This window comes from Sarcophilus harrisii, chromosome 1 (genome assembly GCF_902635505.1).
Source record: "Sarcophilus harrisii chromosome 1, mSarHar1.11, whole genome shotgun sequence".
NCBI classification, from domain to species: Eukaryota; Metazoa; Chordata; class Mammalia; order Dasyuromorphia; family Dasyuridae; genus Sarcophilus; species Sarcophilus harrisii.
Window position 1 is genome coordinate 338,661,333 of NC_045426.1, and position 18,491 is coordinate 338,679,823.

Here is an 18,491-nt window from a genome sequence, read left to right on the forward strand (position 1 = left end):
ACACCAACTCATAGAAACTGGGTTCCTGGACAAGAATAGGGAGGAGAGCACCAAGGTGGCTGATATTTTCGGCTCCAGACCATTTCTTCCTTCCTTTGACCATCTTCAGATGTCCCTCATCCAGGAGCCTGCCTTCCTGTGGGGGCAGGTTCCTCCCACTCTGGAAGGAGAGCTTTCTCTAGAGTTAAATACATTCATTTCCTGACATCTAAGAGGGGGAAGGGTTGGGGCTGCCTCTAAAGTCATTTCTCCTCTCTCCTCACTCCTCCCTCCCTCAACTTCCTCTCTGCGGCTTGCTTTGATCCCCTACAACACGGAAAAACTTTTACTGACAAAGTTCTCCTGCCTTCTCCCCTCCTTAACATCTGGATCTTGCTAGAGGTGGGGATTTCCTCTCCTACTTTGCTCCTTAATCATGACCCTATGAAGGCAGCTTGAATACTGCCTTGGAACTGGAAGAACTGGGTTCAAGTGACTGAGTCTGAGTTTCTTAATCTGTGAAATGGGCATAAAAATAATAACACTTGTACCAGACTGTGGAAAGTGCTTTACCTATAAAGTGTCGGAGAAATCTGAGTTATCATGACCATCCTGACCATCACCAATAATAATGACAACCATATCTCATGCGTTGATGATATTTTTAAATTTTTGAAATGTTTTCTTCATTAGTACCCTGTGAAAGGTCCCTGGAAGTATCAAGCCCATTTTATACATGAGCAAACTAAGGTCCAGAGAAGTCAGGTAACTTCCTCAGAGTTACTATTATGTTCTTACTATGTATCAAGAATTGTGCTAGTCAAAGGATACAAAGACAAAAAAAAAGAATCCTGACCCGGAGGAGTTCACATTCTATTGGAAGAGAAAACACATGTGAATAAGTACGCACAAAATATACACACATACACAATACAAGATGCAACATGTAATTGTACGCATGCATATAGATATACACACACATACACATGCACACGTGTGCACACACACATGCACACACACACACTGTAATTGGGTGGGGATCAGGAAAAGCTTCCTATAGGAGATGGCTTTTGAGCTAAGCTTTGATGGCAGCTAAGGCTTTCGAGAGTTGAAGGTAAAGACATTCTGGACAGAGGGGATAGTTTGTACAGGGGCAGAGATAAGAGATGTTTTATGGGAATTACAAGTAGGTTGGTTTGGCTGATTGATAGCTGTGTGAAGGGGAAAGCTATGTATAACACACCTGGGAAGGGGGGGAGGGAAGCCAGGTACCAGATTTTGAAGGGGCTTCATGTCTAAAACAGGAGCTAATTATATTTTAACCTAAAGGTAATAGGGAACAAATGGAGTTTTTTGATCAGGCAGGTTAAGTGCCAGAGTCAGATAGGTTTTTGGCAACTGCAGTGGATAGAGCAAGGAGGGGAGAACCCTGAGGCAGAGATATTTCTCAGAGGCTTCTGTAATAATCCAGGTGAGCAGTGATGAGGGCTTGAACTGCACTGGTAAGCAACTGACTAAATTTGGCAACTGGCTGTATGTGACAAACAAGGGAAGAATATGGAATCAAAGATGATTTTGAAGTTATGATCCTGGGTGACTGGAAGGATGGTGGTGTCCCTAACAGAAACAGAGGAAGGAATAAGGACAAAAAGGCAAGTCCTGAGGATATGATAATGAGCTCTCTTTTGGACATGTAACTTTTTTTTTTAAGTTTTTTATTTTCAAAACATATGCATGGATAATTTGATCCTACTTGGAGTCCAATGCTTTTATTACTGTGCTATCCTGCCTCACTTCACAATTTTTATAGCACTTTATAATTATTGTGGGACTGTAGGACAAATATTACTATTTTACATATGCAGATACTGAGACCTAGAAGAGTCAAGATTATATAAGCAACAAGTATTTAGAAGTAATTAGAACTCAAAACTGCCAATTCTGCCAAAGGTGTCAATTCTGACAGCAACTTTCTTTTATGTATAATTTAAATGACCTTTGCCCTGTGTGTATATATATATATATATATATATATATATACACACACATATATATATTTATATTTATATATTTTCTTTCCCTTCATGAATAAATCTGGAAAAAATTTATTCCAATGTTCTGAGATATGTAGAAATGGGGCTCCAATGTAAGGAGGGGAATGGCAGATTTAGGATCAGGCACCCAGACTCTAAAGTGGGAGAAGAAAAAAGAATTTTAGTATAATTCATATGTGAATTCAGGGACCCAAGTAGTTTCAAAGACCAAGAAGGTCAGAAAACAAGATTTCAGGAATTCAGTAATCAGGAAGTTTAGAAATCTGTGAAAGGTGAAAGCACTTAAGCTAAATAAAAATGTTCCCAGGATTGGTTTCAGAAGATAGTGTCCTAGAAAGCTGATTTGGGTAAATGAGGCTTAAGGCTCAAAATAGGATACTTCACAGATTTTGAAGAGGTAAGATCAGATGTATGGCTGAGACGTGGTCACTTTAGCTGAAGAGATTCTTCCATTCCTTAGCACAGGAGTGATGGAAACTTAACAGTACTCTTCGAGTATAGACCTCCTGGCTGTTCCTCACACAAGACATTCCATCTTTTAACATTAGGCATTTTTTTTTTATCAGTTGGACCCCATACCTAAAATTCTCTCCTCATCTCTATCTCCTACCACTCTGGCTCCCTTTAAACACCAGCTATAAAAACCTTTCCCAACCCCCCTAAATGCTAGTGCCTTCTTTCTGCTGGTTTACTAATTTATTCTTTACATATCTTGTTTGTTCATTGGTTTTTTGGGGATTTTTTTTTTTTTTTGCACACTATTCTTCTGTAGTCTAGTGTGAACTCCTTGAAAGCAGAGACTGTTTTTTTTGCATTTTTTTAATACCTCTAGTGCTTAGGACAGTATCTGGCATATAAGAAAGTGCTTAATAAATGATTATTGACACACCAATAGCCAAAAAATCCCCCAAAATTTAAAAAAGCATCCACAAAACTCATGATTATGAGTCTTCTCTTTGTGAATTGCCCAGAGTCTACTTTATCACACAGAGGAAGGGTTGAGGAAGAGGTTGGAGAACAGGGAGAGAAGTCTGAAAATATAGTTAGGGCTGGCCCTGATCAAGGAGGACAAGGAATATCAGGTGGAGGGCATTATGATATAATAAAAAAAAAAGTAATGAATTTGGAGATTTTGCCTCAATTATTAGATTGGTAAAGAAATGTTGGAGGGATTGTGGTAAGACAGGTAGAATAATGCAGTTATTGGAGCTGTGAATTGATCCAGCTGTTCTGGAAATCAATCTGGAATTACATCACAAAGGTCACTTTGTAGTATAACATCTCCACATACACTTTTATCCATATATCACACTACTGAACATATACACCAAGAAGATCAAATACCGAGTAGAAATGTCCCAAATTCATCCAAATTTCATAGTAGCGCTTTATTGGTAGCAAAAAAGGGAAGAAATTAAAAGAAAAACCCTGAAACAAAGTTGATAACCTATTAATTGGGGAATGGCTGAACTAAACATGGTCTATGAATGTAGGAGATGAATATTATTTTATTATTATGAATGTAGGTATGAATAAAAAATAAGAAAAATACAATGAAACTTGGGAAGACTGATATGAATTGATGAAAGTAACATAAGCAGAATTGTAAATCCAACAATTTACACAATGATTACAATAAGTATAATACAAAAAGACATCAGAATTCTAATGAATAAAATGACCAATCTTGATTTCAAAAAGACTTATATTGAAATATTTCCAACCCCACAGTAGAGGTAGTAAACATTGCTACAGAAGGAAGCATATATTGCCTGATGTAGCCAACACGTTAGTTTGGCTTAATTTTGCTTTTTTCATAAAACTCTATTTTCAAGGTATAGAAAGAAGATTTTCCTTAAGAAGGAGGAGTGGTTATTAGGAAGTAATAGTGAAGTGAGAAAAAAAATCAATAAAACATGCATATACGTATAAATGTTTTAACATTTTTAAAGATTTCTTTTGTTTTACATTGCTTTCATTTCTAAATATGTTCCTCCCCATTCCCTTACCTAGTAAGTCATCCCTTCAGCAATGAATATTTTTTAAAAAGAAAAAAAAGTAGTTCAACATGACTAGCCAACACCTCTATGAGTTCTAACAGTATATACAGTATTCTTCTCCCATAGTTCTTCACCTCTGCAAAGAAGAGAGAAAGTGTATTTTTTCAACTCTTCTCTAAGGTCAAGCTTTTTTGGTCATTATAATCATAGCTTTCACTTCAGTTTTTTTTTTTTTTCCCCAATTTAAATCATCACAATCACTATGTATGTGTGTATGTGTATGTATACAAACACATTTATATATATGAAAATTTTTATAGTTTATATATAGACATATATATATGTCTTTGAATGTTTCATATTTATTGTATCTTATGGTCTAGTTATTCTATTATGTTCAAATACCATAATGTGTTCAGAAATTCCCCAATTGATGGGCATTTTCTTTTCTTTCTTTCTTTCTTTCTTTTTTTTTTTTTTGTAGTTCTTTACTATAAAACAAACTACTATAAATATTCTGGTGTCTAGTACCTTCGTTTCTTTTTTGGACCTCTTTGTGATACATATATCCAGAAGTGAGATCTCAGAAATAGATGCTTAAGTCATTTTTTATGTGTATAATTTTATTTGTTGATTTATGTTTTCACTTTTGACTTTTTTGGTTTAGTCATTTTTTAAAAAGCAGGGTTCCAAAATGCTTTCTACATTTAGCTTGCCTAGCTTCCCATAATTCCTATAATGTTAGTTATTTCCATCTTTGGCCATCATTTCTAATTTGAGAGTTCTAATGTGAGGCAAAACTTCAGAATTGTTTTGATTTTTATTTCCCTTATTAGTGATTTAGAACCACCTTTTATAAGTTAGTAGTTTGCAATTATTTTGAGAACTTTTTTTTAATATCCTTTGATTACCACTCCATTAGTTAATAGCTGTTATTCTTATATATCTCTATTAATTTCCTATATATCTTAGATATCAGACCCTTAAAAATATATTATGCAAAGATGTTTCCACAGTTAAAATTTTTCCTTTTTTTTCTAGCTGTATTGACTTTGTTTATGTAAAAAAAATCAAATTTAACATGACTGAAATTATCTATTTTTTCTTTTAGAATTACCTTTATCTCTTATTTGTTTAAGAACACATCCCCTTCTCAGACCTGTGGAAGGGGAAGGACTTTATGACCAAAGAAGAACTAGAGATCATTACTGATCACAAAACAGAAAATTTTGATTATACCAAACTGAAAAGTTTTTGTACAAACAAAACTAATGCAGACAAGATTAGAAGGGAAGCAATAAACTGGGAAAATATTTTTACAATCAAAGGTTCTGATAAAGGCCTCATTTCCAAAATATAGAGAGAATTAACTCTAATTTATAAAAAACCAAGCCATTCTCCAATTGAAAAATGGTCAAAGGATATGAACAGACAATTCTCAGATGAAGAAATTGAAACTATTTCTAGTCATATGAAAAGATGCTCCAAGTCATTATTAATCAGAGAAATGCAAATTAAGACAACTCTAAGATACCACTACACACCTGTCAGATTGATTAAGATGACAGGAAAAAATAATGATTGTTGGAGGGGATGTGGGAAAACTGGGACATTGATGCATTGTTGGTGGAGTTGTGAACGAATCCAACCATTCCGGAGAGTAGTTTGGAACTATGCTGAAAAAGTTATCAAACTGTGCATACCCTTTGATCCAGCAGTGTTACTACTGGGCTTATATCCCAAAGAGATACTAAAGAAGGGAAAAGGGTCTGTATGTGCACGAATGTTTGTGGCAGCCCTTTTTGTAGTGGCTAGAAACTGGAAACTGAATGGATACCCATCAGTTGGAGAATGGCTGAATAAATTGTGGTATATGAATATTATGGAATATTACTGTTCTGTAAGAAATGACCAACAGGATGATTTCAGAAAGGCCTGGAGAGACTTACACGAACTGATGCTGAGTGAAATGAGCAGGACCAGGAGATCATTATATACTTCAACAACAATACTGTATGATGACCAGTTCTGATGGACCTGGCCATCCTCAGCAACAAGATCAACCAAATCATTTCCAATGGAGCAGTAATGAACTGAACTAGCTATGCCCAGAGAAAGAACTCTGGGAGATGACTAAAAACCATTACATTGAACTCCCAATGCCTATATTTATGCCCACCTGCATTTTTGATTTCCTTCACAAGCTAATTGTACAATATTTCAGAGTCTGATTCTTTTTGTACAGCAAAATAACATTTTGGTCATGTATACTTATTGTGTATCTAATTTATATTTTAATATATTTAACATCTACTGGTCATCCTGCCATCTGGGGGAGGGGGTGGGGGTAAGAGGTGAAAAATTGGAACAAGAGGTTTGGCAATTGTCAATGCTGTAAAGTTACCCATGCATATAACCTGTAAATAAAAGGCTATTAAATAAAAAAAAAAAAAAAAAAGAGCACATCCCTTGTTCAAAATAAAATATAAGACAAAAGGTATATTTTACAATTACTTCTATGGGAGAAATTCTTATAGAAAAAAGGAATCCTATGGATGTGGAACATTTCATACACTTCCAGACTTGATCTATCAGGTGGTTAGTTTCACTGAAAGGATTTCCCCCCACCCCCCACCCCTGCCTTTTTTTTTTTTAATTCTTTGTTATAAAGGATGACTCTTTAGGTGGAGGAAGGAAGGATGTTAGGAAATGAAGGCAAAATAAAAAACCAAATAAAAGGTTTTTCTAAAAGAACTTTTCCCCTAGTCATAGCTGTAAAAAGTAGTGATCTCATTCTCCTCTAATTTTTGTGTCCTGACCTTTCATATTCAGAATGTACCATCATTTTGAGGTTATTATGATGATATATATTAGACTAAATGTAATTTCTGCCAAAATTCCCAGAAATTATTGTCAAAGGGAGAGCTCTTCCCCCAAAATTTATATTTATATTGTTATCTAACACTAGGTTAACTCAAAGTTTTTTTCTTATTCTATTTCATTTAATCATTTACTCATCTACTAACATTTAATCAGTTTCACTGATCTACTTTTTAACCAGTACCAAATAGTGTTTCTGATATCTACTTTCCCTATTGTTCTTGCTTTCTTTTACCATTTCCTTGAAATTCTAGCCTTTTTATTCTTCCAAATAAATTTTGTTATTATTGTGTCTAATCCCATAAAGTATCTTCTTGGTAATTTGACAGAGATAACACTAAAACTGTAAATTAATTTTGGCATTATAATTTTTAGTATATTGGTTCAGTCCAACTGAACCAATATACTAAAAATTATAAATATAAATAAATATAGCTATTTATTTTATATATATAATATATTATATAACTATAGCTATCAGTAGCTATTTTTTTTTTTTTTTGGTTCAACTGATTCTTCATGACGCTATTTGCAGTATTCTTGGTGAAGACACTGGAGTGGTTTTCCTTCTCTTTCTTCAGTTCATTTTACAGGAAGCAAGCAGGGTTAAGTGACTTGCTGAGAGTCACACAACTATAGTGTCTGAGCCTAAATTTGAACTCATAAAGGAGTCTTCCTGATTCCAAACCCAGAACTTTATCCACTGCACCACCTAGCTGCCAATGCATACATATTTACATAAAACACACACATTTACATATATATGCATATGCACAGGATGCATATGTATATAGAATATTAAATGAGCATTAGACCTAATTAGAGAAAACTGTAAATTTTCCATCAATACTAGCTATGAATATGGACAAATCACTTAAACTCTCAACCTCATTTTCCTTTTTAAAAAAAATTTCAGCAGTATCTTATTTTTTCAAATATATGTATGCAAAGATAGTTTTGAACATTCATTTTCTGTAAAACTTTGTGTTCCACATGTGTCTCCCTTACCTCCCTCCTTCCCAAGAGAGCGAGTAATCTGGTATAGATTAAATATGTACAATTCTTTTAAACATATTTCCATTCATAAACCTTGAGGGACCATCCCCAGAACCTCCCGCTATCCTTCTCCAGCTGGAAGGAAGCTCTCCCCCCTCCCCCGCTTCATTCCTCCAGGAGGCGGGGCTTGAAGGACGGGACTCCGCCCCCAAGAGGATGCCCGGATTCGATGCCGCACAGCCATTGGTGGAATACTGGAAGGGGCGCGGCGGCGGAGGCGGGGCTGCGCTTCTCGAGCTCGGGTCCCGGCCCAGATCCGGATCCGGTTCCTGCTCTGGCTCTGGCTCCGGGTTCTCAGAAAGAGACACCTCTTCCTTCTCCTCCTCCTCCTCCTTCTTCCGGGGTAAGAGGCCTAACCCTTCGAGACCAGATAACCGCCTCTAAGATTTTCCCTCACTCTCTAAAGACAACTTCCACCCACCTCGCACACACCATGTGGTCCTCTCGCCTCCTTTTCGGCCCCCCCCCCCCTCCGTTTTTCTGCCCCCTCCTTTCTCCTAGTCTCGTTCCCCCTCCATCTCGCCTTTCCCCTCCCCCATCTCGCCTCTCCCCTCCCCCATCTCGCCTCTCCCCTCCCCCATCTCGCCTCTTCCCTCCCCCTCTTTTTTCAGCATCCAAGGGCCTCCCCCTCCCTCAAAGTCCAGGGCCGCTATCCTCGAGTTTCTGCAATTCTCCCTACCTCTCTTTATAAAATGGCCTCCCCGCCCCACCCCAGCAGCTCCTTTGGTATAAACCCCCCTCCCAAGCCTTGGCCAAGATTCTCGGCAGTTTCATTTCATCTTTCACGGCATCACCGACCTATTCCCTTAAATCTTCCAGTTTCTCCCCAAAAATCAGACCTCCTATCTCAACGTTTTTTTTTTTTTCCCCTTTTGTAGAATTTCTGCTTTTCTTCCCCTCCTCCCCTTCTATTAAGAAATACCCCATTACCTTTTCCTCCTCCCTCTCCCGCCTTTTCCCTTCACAATCTAATAGTGCTTTACAATCATCCCTTCCTCATTAAAGAAATTCTCTTACTCATTCAGACAGCATTTTACAATCTACAAAAGGACTTGGGGTCCAAAAGCTCGGGATTCCTAAAGGCCAGCTCTTCTAGCAGTCTAACCGTGGCAAGTCACTTCTTTTTGAGGCTCCATTTTTGCCTCTAGGTCGAGTGAGCTTAACTTTTTGTATATCTTAGACTCCTTTGGCTGTGTGGTGAAGTTTGTAGAGTCCTTTTCAGAATAATGTTTTTAAATGCGTAAAATGAAGTACCAAGATTACAAAGAAACCTATTATGTTGATGGAGATATTATGTGTATGTATATGTATTTAAAACAACAACAAAAACCCTCTAGGATTCCATATTAAGAATCACAGTTCTAGAAAATGGAGGTGATAATTCATTAATTTATTCCACAGTGGTGGTGTGATAATGAAATGTTCCGTCACCTTTAAGGTGACATTATTGCTCCTCCTCCTCCTACTCCATTATTGTTACTAAGGTGAATTATTGTTATTTCTCACTGATCAGGCCAGAGGCCACACTTGGTTGTGATCACTCCTCCTATGACTCCACAGTTAATCTATTGGCCTCTGTCCTAAGTTCTCCAGTATTCATTTTTCCTACAGGTGCCAGCCATCAGTTGGATGCCTGCACTGTCTTTTCCAGCATTACCATGTGTCCTTGGCTTGCCTAGACCTGGGTGCTCTTCTGCTATCTTCCCACTCTTGCATGTTTAGGAAGGGAAGGCCAGCTTCCAGGATGGCTCAGGTGAGTGGCCTTGGCCCAAACTCCTGAAATGGGTCCAAGAGCTTGTTAGAAGTTATAATTTCTGAAACCTCTGGGCTTAGGCTTTAACTCTGTATGACTGTGAACAGAGGATCATCTGTTTAAACCTTGAAGGGATCCTAGGGATCATTTAGTCCCACACACATCCTACAAATGAAGAAAAACAGGCCAAGATGGATTTTTGTTTGGCCAGGTTTAAACAGTTATTAAGTAAGAGAGTCTGGATCAGAACTCAAATCTCCTAAGTTCTTTGCTTTGGAGTTGGGCTCATTGGTGCTAATTTTTTTTTTTTTTTGCTCCTATTTATTTCTGTTATAGGGAATGGTGCTGTTTTGGATAAATTTTAGAATCACAAAAGTTCAGAGTGTGAAAGCACTTTGGATTATAGTCACTAGACTATAGTTCACACAACACATTTTTAGAGAAAAGAAACTTGTTCAGAGAAGTGACTTGCTAGTCAGTAGGAGAATATTCTGACTTTCAACCACACTGCACAGGTAACAGAATATTTGCAGAATGTTCCTGGCAAACAACTAACCAGGCAAAGTTTGTTCATTTAGTGCAACAAAATATAAAAAACAAGGCTTTAGCATGACCAGGGATTATTTTTTATTTATTTATTTATTTTTATTTAATAGCCTTTTATTTACAGGATATATACATGGGTAACTTTACAGCATTAACAATTGCCAAACCTCTTGTTCCAATTTTTCACCTCTTACCCCCCACCCCCTCCCCTAAATGGCAGGATGACCAGTAGATGTTAAATATATTAAAATATAACTTAGATACACAATAAGTATACATGACCAAAACATTATTTTGCTGTACAAAAAGAATCAGACTCTGAATTATTGTACAATTAGCTTGTGAAGGAAATCAAAGATGCAGGTGTGCATAAATATAGGGATTGGGAATTCAATGTAATGGTTTTTAGTCATCTCCCAGAGTTCTTTTTCTGGGTATAGCTAGTTCAGTTCATTACTGCTCCATTAGAAATGATTTGGTTGATCTCGTTGCTGAGGATGGCCTGATCCATCAGAACTGGTCATCATTTAGTATTGTTGTTGAAGTATATAATGATCTCCTGGTCCTGCTCATTTCACTCAGCATCAGTTCGTGTAAGTCTCTCCAGGCCTTTCTGAAATCATCCTGTTATGACCAGGGATTATTTTTAATCTTTTTTCTTTTAAATTCCTTTTTCTATGCACAAAAAGATCCAAGAATTAGGTCTTTGCCCTGATAGCATGATCTCAGAACTGTAGCTGGCCAAGTGGGTACTTGTTTCGGACATTTTCCTTCTCTTTGCCTCACTTTTCTCCTTTGTAAAATGAGGGGATTAGACTATCCTATCTCTGAGCTTATTTTCCATCTCTAGGATATTGTCAATCTCTGACCTTAGGTCAGTAGGGATTCATTCATTTATTTATTCATTCATTGGTTGAATGTAATGATTACAATAGACTTAGTACCTATCATACAAGAGGAAAGTCTAGTATGAGGATATAAAATGTTTACATAGATAAATATTCCATAGATTTAAATAACCACAAGTATATAATACTTGCAGCTGAGGGAGAGATTATGCCTTATTGTACTGAATAATAAACTATTATAGCTTACACATATATAGCATTTTATAATTTACCAAGCACTTCACAATACCTCCATGAGGTAGGTAGTACACAATTACCTTGATGACTAGGTAATAAGACTCCCCTTAATAAGTTTACATTTCTTTAAAAAAAAGTGAGATCTTTTAAAAGAGAGTGAAATCTTTCAAAGGAAAAATCCACATAAATATACACTTAAAAATAATGTCAGTTAGAGGCTTCATTTGTGCTTATATAAGCCAGATGTTGGGGGAAAGTACTGCTTATATTTGAACTGGGATAAGTAGTTGACAGGTGGGAAAAAGGAGTGTAACTTGTGTTTTTGTAATGTAGGGAATTAATTAGGTCCAGAATCCAGATCTCTGCACAGTTTCTGGCTTAATGCACTTGATTATAGATGGATTTGATTTTAGTTTGGCTCCTGACAATGCCAAAAATGTTGCTGAGCCTGTTTTGGGGGTAAAGGCTTACTTGACTTGTTGTTTGAGGTTGTGGCATTTCCTATTTATGGAGTCAAAATTATGGTTCCTAGTGTTTCTGGCCTTAATTTCTGTCTTATGAGAGGAATCTGGAGAAGGGTAAGAGGTTTAGAGCTCTAGTTTCACTAGAAGAAAAGTAATTTTAACAAACCTTTCCTTAGTGCCTTAGGTTTACAAAATTCTTTACATGCATTATTTACTTTTATTCACACATATATATAAGGTAGGCATTTCCATTATTTTTATCCCCATTTTACATGTTAGAAAACTGAGAATCACTTTAGGAAAATGACTAGGCAAGAATGACATTAGTAAGTCATGGAACCAGGATATGAACCCCAAAATCTGGTACTTTTTACAACACTATAGTATATTTCCTGCTTATATTTGAGGCTGCAGATAATGTAGATGGGATATAATCTCTGTAAGGTACTTTATCTTGCTTCCTTCCATTGGATTGTTTGCTAAGAGAAGCCACTCTCTGTCCTTTTATTAGTTTATGATTTGAGCGACTCCATTAGTGAAATTTGCAAGTTCATAGCTGTTGGCTTGGCCCCTCTTTGGAAGGCTGTCACTGAAGATTATTTGGTCTGGTTATCCACTCAGCAGACTTCTGATTTGCACTGCTTCCTGTGGGATTGCACTAAACTTCCCTGGTGCCACTGGGACACGTGAAGTCTAGTCTGTCCAAAGATTATTAATACTGAGTTGTATTTGGCATCTTTTTATAACTTTCTATTTTCTGTGAGAAAGGTGAAAGAGGATGATGTCGAGGGTATGGGGGAAACTTTGTGTAAGTAGTTTGTTGTACTGGAAAGCATGTTGGTGTACAAGACTTGTGCTCTAGTCCTGGTTTTTCCTCTTAGATGTGTGACCTCAAGCAAATCATGTAATCTATCTAAATTTCAGTTTGTAAAAATGAAAAGCTTGACCTATATAATCCCTATGGTAGAGACTAGCTTTGATATTTGATTCTGTATTTTAATATTTTCTTCTAAGGCTTCTTATAACCTTATATTTTATGAACTTAAGCTCTGTAAAGATAGAACTTATTTTATTTATGTCTTTGTATCCTCAGTACCTAGCACAGTGTCTTGTTCATAAGGCTTGTCCATGCTTGAATGGAATTGAATTAAATTCTGTGTGACAATGATCTGTCTTCTAAGATCTCTTCCTGTGCCTAAGTTCAGGTGAAAACTCTGACCATCTGAAGTGGGCATTCAGTTCACCTTTCTGAGTTTTAATTTTCTTTTTTTGTAAAGTGAATAATAATGCCTACACTGTCTTACTTGATGGTTGTGAAATAAGTGCTTTACAAACATAATATCAACTGAGTTGTTATGATCTGTATTCTAAAGTCCTTTCAGTGTTGGCATTCTAGTGTTCACCTCTTTGGAGATTCTTGGAGAAGAAATCAAAACATCTGACATAAGACCTATCTTAGTGCTCTGAAGCTTTGTTTTGTTAGATCATGAATAAATACTTTGGGATGGGATAAATTAATTTACTTTCCATTTCCATTTAGCTTATTAACTGCATGACTCTTAAATAATTCATTCAGCTTCTCAACTTGGTTTCCTCATTTGTAAAATGGGAGGAGAGGAGTAAGAGTATCTCTACCTTACAGGGTTATGAGGTTCAACTGGTATAATTTGTAGTTTAGAAAAAAATTTTTTTTAAACCATAAAAGAGTGTATGATTCCAAATTCATTGCTCTTTCAGAGTGCTGCACTTGGAATCAGAAAGACACAAAATCAAATTCTGCCTCAGGTATTTACTAGCTGCATGACTCTTAAGTAAATTATCTAATTTCTCTTAACCTCAGTTTCCTAATCTGTAAAATGGAGTAAGAGCACCTGCCTCACAGGTTGTAAAGATCAAATAAAATAATTTTTGTAAAAAACACTAAATCTTTTAAGTGCTATGTGTGTCAGCTCTTATTGTTATTATAGAATATGAAAGCTAAAAAACTTGAGAAGAGAGATGTCAGAGCTAGAAGGGAACTTTAAGATCATGTAGCCTATTTCCCCCTCATTCCCCTCCCCCAACATCCTAAGGAATTTTCTTCCTGATTATTCCCCTTAATGTCCAGAGATTGTCTTTATGACTCTCCATCTTAAATTGTGTCAGCTTGGGATAACCTAGCCTGAAAAATCTTTTGTTTAGATTGTAGAACTGTTTCAATTGTGAACCTACATAAATGTATCTAGCTTTAATTGTAGGACTTGAATGCCTATCATAAATGCAATTTATGCATTTGGGAGGTTTGTAAGGAATAGGAAGAAGGGACAGAAATGAATTTTTTTTTTTTTTTTAATGTTGCAGATGGGGATTTCCATTTTTTCCATCTCTCTGCTTCCCCTTGTCTACTTAAATTTAAAGTAGTATAGGCATCTTGAACTCCTGCACTTTCTGAACCACCTGATTGCTCCTGGAGGTCTTCTGGATCTCACTGGAAACTCTTCACTGGGAAGTGGAAATGGCAATGGCATCATCTGTGGATTTTAAGATCTATGTGGACCAGGCATGTAGAGCCGCTGAAGAATTTGTCAATATTTACTATGACACCATTGATAAAAGGAGAAGGGTACTGACTAGATTATACTTGAACAGCGCCACTCTGATTTGGAATGGAAATGCTATTTCTGGACAAGATGCTCTGAATGAATTTTTTGAGATGTTGCCTTCCAGTGAGTTCCATATCAGTGTGTTAGATTGCCAACCTGTTCATGAGCAAGCTACTCAGAGCCAAACCACCATCCTGGTGGTGACCTGTGGGACTGTGAAGTTTGATGGGAATAAACAGCGCTATTTCAACCAGAACTTCCTGTTGACAGCACAAGCCACACCCAACAACACTGTATGGAAGATTGCAAGTGATTGCTTCCGCTTCCAGGATTGAGCTATTTAGTCTTGGCAAAAATTAACCCTAAAATATTTGAAATGTCTTCATTTTTCTCCCATTTACTGTAGAAGTGTGAATAGTGTGCCAAAGTTGATGTATCTTTAAAAAAGTAGATCCCTAGCAACAACTTTTGCAGTTACCCTTAAGAGCAGTGGAATTGTATTTGTATGTAACATGCCTTTTAAATACTCTGATACAAAAGTTCTGTCCCTCCCACTTGTTCAGAAATGAGTTTTTGAAGAGAGCTACTGTAAACTTGATTGATCAAAAACTGGAATTCGTTGTCCTCATAGTTCAGCATAATGCCCTGGGAGATAGTCTTTAGAGTATATACACATACACACAGAGAGAGTATATATGGTTAATATAAAAATGCTTGCAGCCTTTAGTAAACTTAGAGTAGTCTCAACTTAGTGACTACCTAAATCAGAACAATAAAACCACTCTGTTTTTACTTGTTGGATTTTCATCTCTATTCTGTTCTGGAAATATTCTCTGTGAAGAAATGTTCACATTGTTGTTGTTCTTTTTAAATTTAATTTGTTGGGGTTTTTTAGTTACATTTTGAGTTCTGAACTCTGTCTCCCTTTGTCCTTCCCTACCTACACTAGAGAAGGCCACCATTTGCCACAGATTTGCATGTGTGTATGTAAAAACCATACTATGCATACTTTTATTTATCAGTTCTTTTTCTGGAGGTGGATAACATCTTTTTTTATAGGTCCTTTATACTTTATTTGAGTATTTACAGTACTCAGAATAACTTAATTGTTCATAGTTATACTTTGATATTGCTGTTACTATATGCAACATGCATGTAGTATAGTTTTTTTAAGAGAAGGAATTATAATATTAACTTACACTTATATGTGGGTTTAAGGTTTAAAAGTACTATAGATACATCAAATATTCCATTTAATTCACTCAACAACTCTTTGAAGTAAATAACATTAAGTATTCCCATTTTACAGAGAAGAAAATTTGACCAAGATAACACAGCTAGCAAAAGTCAGAGAGCTCCTTCTATTGTTACATCATGATACTTCCATATAAAGGCAGCTAGAAGGTACAGTGAATTAGAGCATTAGGCCTGAGTTTATACCTTACCTCAGACACATGCTACTGAGCAAGTTACTTAATCTCTGCCTCAATTTCCTCAACTGTAAAATGTGGATCATAATAGTACCTACCTCACCATAGTTGTTGGTTAATGATTTTAATGAATTATTCAAAAACTAAGTTATTTCATAACTATGTAAATAAATGAACTTAAATAGTATAATTGAACACTGCATTTAGAGCCCCAAAATATGAGTTTGTGACTTAGCTATGTTGTTTGTTGATCTGAATAAGTGACCAGGGAGCAAATCAGGTGTCTTCTTTGAGCCTCAGTTTTGACATTTGTTTAAAAAAAAAAAGTACGTTTCCTGTATCATAGGAATGTTGTAAAGAAAATAGCAAAATGCTATAGAAATGTAGGTTTTTATGATGGTGGTCAGATGTTTAGAAATTCCAGATATAGTCTTGATGACAAGAAAAGAAAATTATTTTTTCATTAAGTTCATATTGGTGTCTTTTATTTTTATATGATCTTCATTTCTTAGCCTATCATTTTTCCTTCCCAGCTAGAGAGCCATTCCTTAAAATAAATAATAAAAGAGGGGAAAAAATCAGTTCAGCAAGACTAGCACATCAGCTGAGTCTGACAGGGTATGCAGTGCCCCATTTCCATAGATCCTACAGATCTGTAGAGAAGGAAAGGAAGTATATTCTCATGTCTTCTTGGTTGTTATAATTACACAGTATCCGTTTTTTAAAAATTCCATTTACATTGCTGTTATTGTATTCATTAAAAAGTATACATTAAAACTTTCATTGACATGTCTGTCTTTATATCACCTTCATTTCCAGTTATATCTCCCTTCCCTATCCATCCCTTATAACAAAAGAAAAAGAAAAAGCAGTTTAACAGAAGCAACCAGTCGATCAACGAAATCTAATAGACTGTTCACTATACATGCCCCTAATCCCCAGTCTAAGAACTGAGTTCATAATTCCCCAAAGAATATATATATGTGTGTGTGTGTATGTGTGTGTGTGAGTGTTAATAAGACTTTGCAAAAGGGAATGTTCCTTTTCAGAACTTGTGTTCCAGTTTATAGTATTCTTACCTTCCTATCGTTCCAAGGCTGCCTTGTTCATGAAACCATTCCTGTTAGGTCTTAAACTTATGTGGCATTTTCAGGGTTGTCAAATTCCTTTCATTATATCAATCCTTTCAAGTAGGTAGCACGTGTTACTGTCCCCATTTTGCAAGTGAGGAAATTGATATTTAGAATAAGAGATTTGCCTCTTTATTGCCTAGCTACAAAGTGTGAGGACTGATATTCAAGCTCAAGTTTTCTGATTCTAAGTCTAGCACACTCTGCTGTACCATATTGCTATTGATTAAAGTAGGAAATGTTCATCTTGACTCTTGTACTGTTGTCCTCTGTATTTTAGACACTTGGTTAAACCTTAAGTATCTGTGATTCCCTTAATACGAGTATTTACTCACATGGAATATAAACCCTATTTATGTTTTATTGTCTTTATGAACTGAAACAATGTAATATAAAACCTGTATGCTAAGTTGGCTTCATGAGCTGAAGCAGTGTAAATAAAAATCATCTGGTAGCCAACCTTCTTAGCTCAGCGAACATTTATCAGATACTACTATGTGCAAGGCACTCTGCTATTTACTAGAGATACAAAGACAAAATATTGTCCTTGCCCCCAAGGAGTTTTACTTTCTCCTGGAGGGAAGGCAACAATCATTTATTAAATGTCAGCTCCTGCTAGGTACTATGCTCAACACTACAAGTGTTATCTAATTTTGGGGTAAAATAATATATGAACACACATTACATGCAGAAGAGTTGAAATAGTGCTAGGCACTGAGAGAAGCAGGAAAATTCTCCTTTAGGATCCTTAGGAGGGGGTATTATATTGAACTGTACCTTGAAAGAAATCAAGGATCCTAAGGGAGAGAGTACATTCCAAGCATGACAGAGATTGGAGATGAAATGAAAACTTTTTTCTAGAATTTAGCACACTTGAAGGACAATAGTATTAAAAGTGTTAAGAGTAGGTTAGAACTAGAGGAATTAGTGTTTTGAGAAGGAATCAGGAACCACTGAAAATTTTTGAATAGAAAATCAACATGGTATCAAACCCATGCTTTTAGACAGATTATTTTGATATCTCTCTGGATGATAGTTTGAAACAAGAGTTGGGAAGCATTGAAGAACATTTAGGCTAAAACAGGTGAGGTACTGTGTGAATGAAGTCAAGGGGAGGGATATGACAAATGTGGAGATAAAATTGACCAGACCTGATGTATGGTGAGAAGAGGAAAGTCAAGGATGACTTCTAATCCTGGATGGTACCTTTAATGAAAGTATGAAGGATATTGGTGGATACAGTGGGTATCATAGATCAAGAGTTGTTGAGATCATTGATGACCTTTCAGTAATTTCACTTAAGTGAAAGCTAGACTGAAAATAAGAAGAAGAGTTTGGCATTGAAAAGGATAAGAAAGGGAGATAGCTTGAAGAGATATGAAGGTCAGGTAAAGGTAGTTATAGTTCTTGTTCTTGTTGGGCATGTGTGTAGGCAGCCAGTAAGAAGCCAGTAGAAAAGTAGGAATTAAGTGTGTTGACAGGAAAAGAATTATGGGAAGGATGTTATAGGGAGGGGACATTGAGACAAACTG

General features: G+C 36.2%; 2 protein-coding genes across 4 annotated transcripts in view; both read left to right on the forward strand.

The window, feature by feature from the left end:
- The first annotated feature begins 8,123 nt into the window (after positions 1-8,123).
- Positions 8,124-18,491, forward strand: part of MPG (N-methylpurine DNA glycosylase) — a 63,696-nt gene continuing 53,328 nt past the window's right edge. Inside the window, exon 1 of one of the 2 annotated variants that reach the window (XM_031945680.1) lies at positions 8,124-8,312. In XM_031945680.1, the coding sequence (XP_031801540.1) occupies positions 8,139-8,312 (174 nt within the window). In that variant the 5' untranslated portion in view covers positions 8,124-8,138. Of the gene's footprint in view, positions 8,313-9,628; positions 9,723-18,491 lie in introns of those variants that run through there. The other variant, XM_023497755.2, reaches the window with a different exon arrangement.
- Positions 8,222-16,622, forward strand: LOC105749534 (NTF2-related export protein 2). 2 transcript variants are annotated; one of them, XM_012543198.3, is made up of 3 exons: positions 8,222-8,312; positions 9,581-9,722; positions 14,158-16,622. In XM_012543198.3, the coding sequence occupies exon 3, from the start codon at positions 14,312-14,314 to the stop codon at positions 14,732-14,734; it is 423 nt and encodes a 140-aa protein (XP_012398652.1). In that variant the 5' UTR covers positions 8,222-8,312; positions 9,581-9,722; positions 14,158-14,311; the 3' UTR covers positions 14,735-16,622. The 2 variants fall into 2 exon arrangements, with proteins under 2 accessions (XP_012398652.1, XP_031801541.1); XM_031945681.1 differs by lacking the exon at positions 9,581-9,722 and having other exon boundaries at positions 8,235-8,312.

Excerpts from the sequence above, each read along its gene's own strand:
- LOC105749534 (XM_012543198.3), top strand. The coding sequence starts at position 14,312 with ATGGCAATGGCATCATCTGTGGATTTTAAGATCTATGTGGACCAGGCA.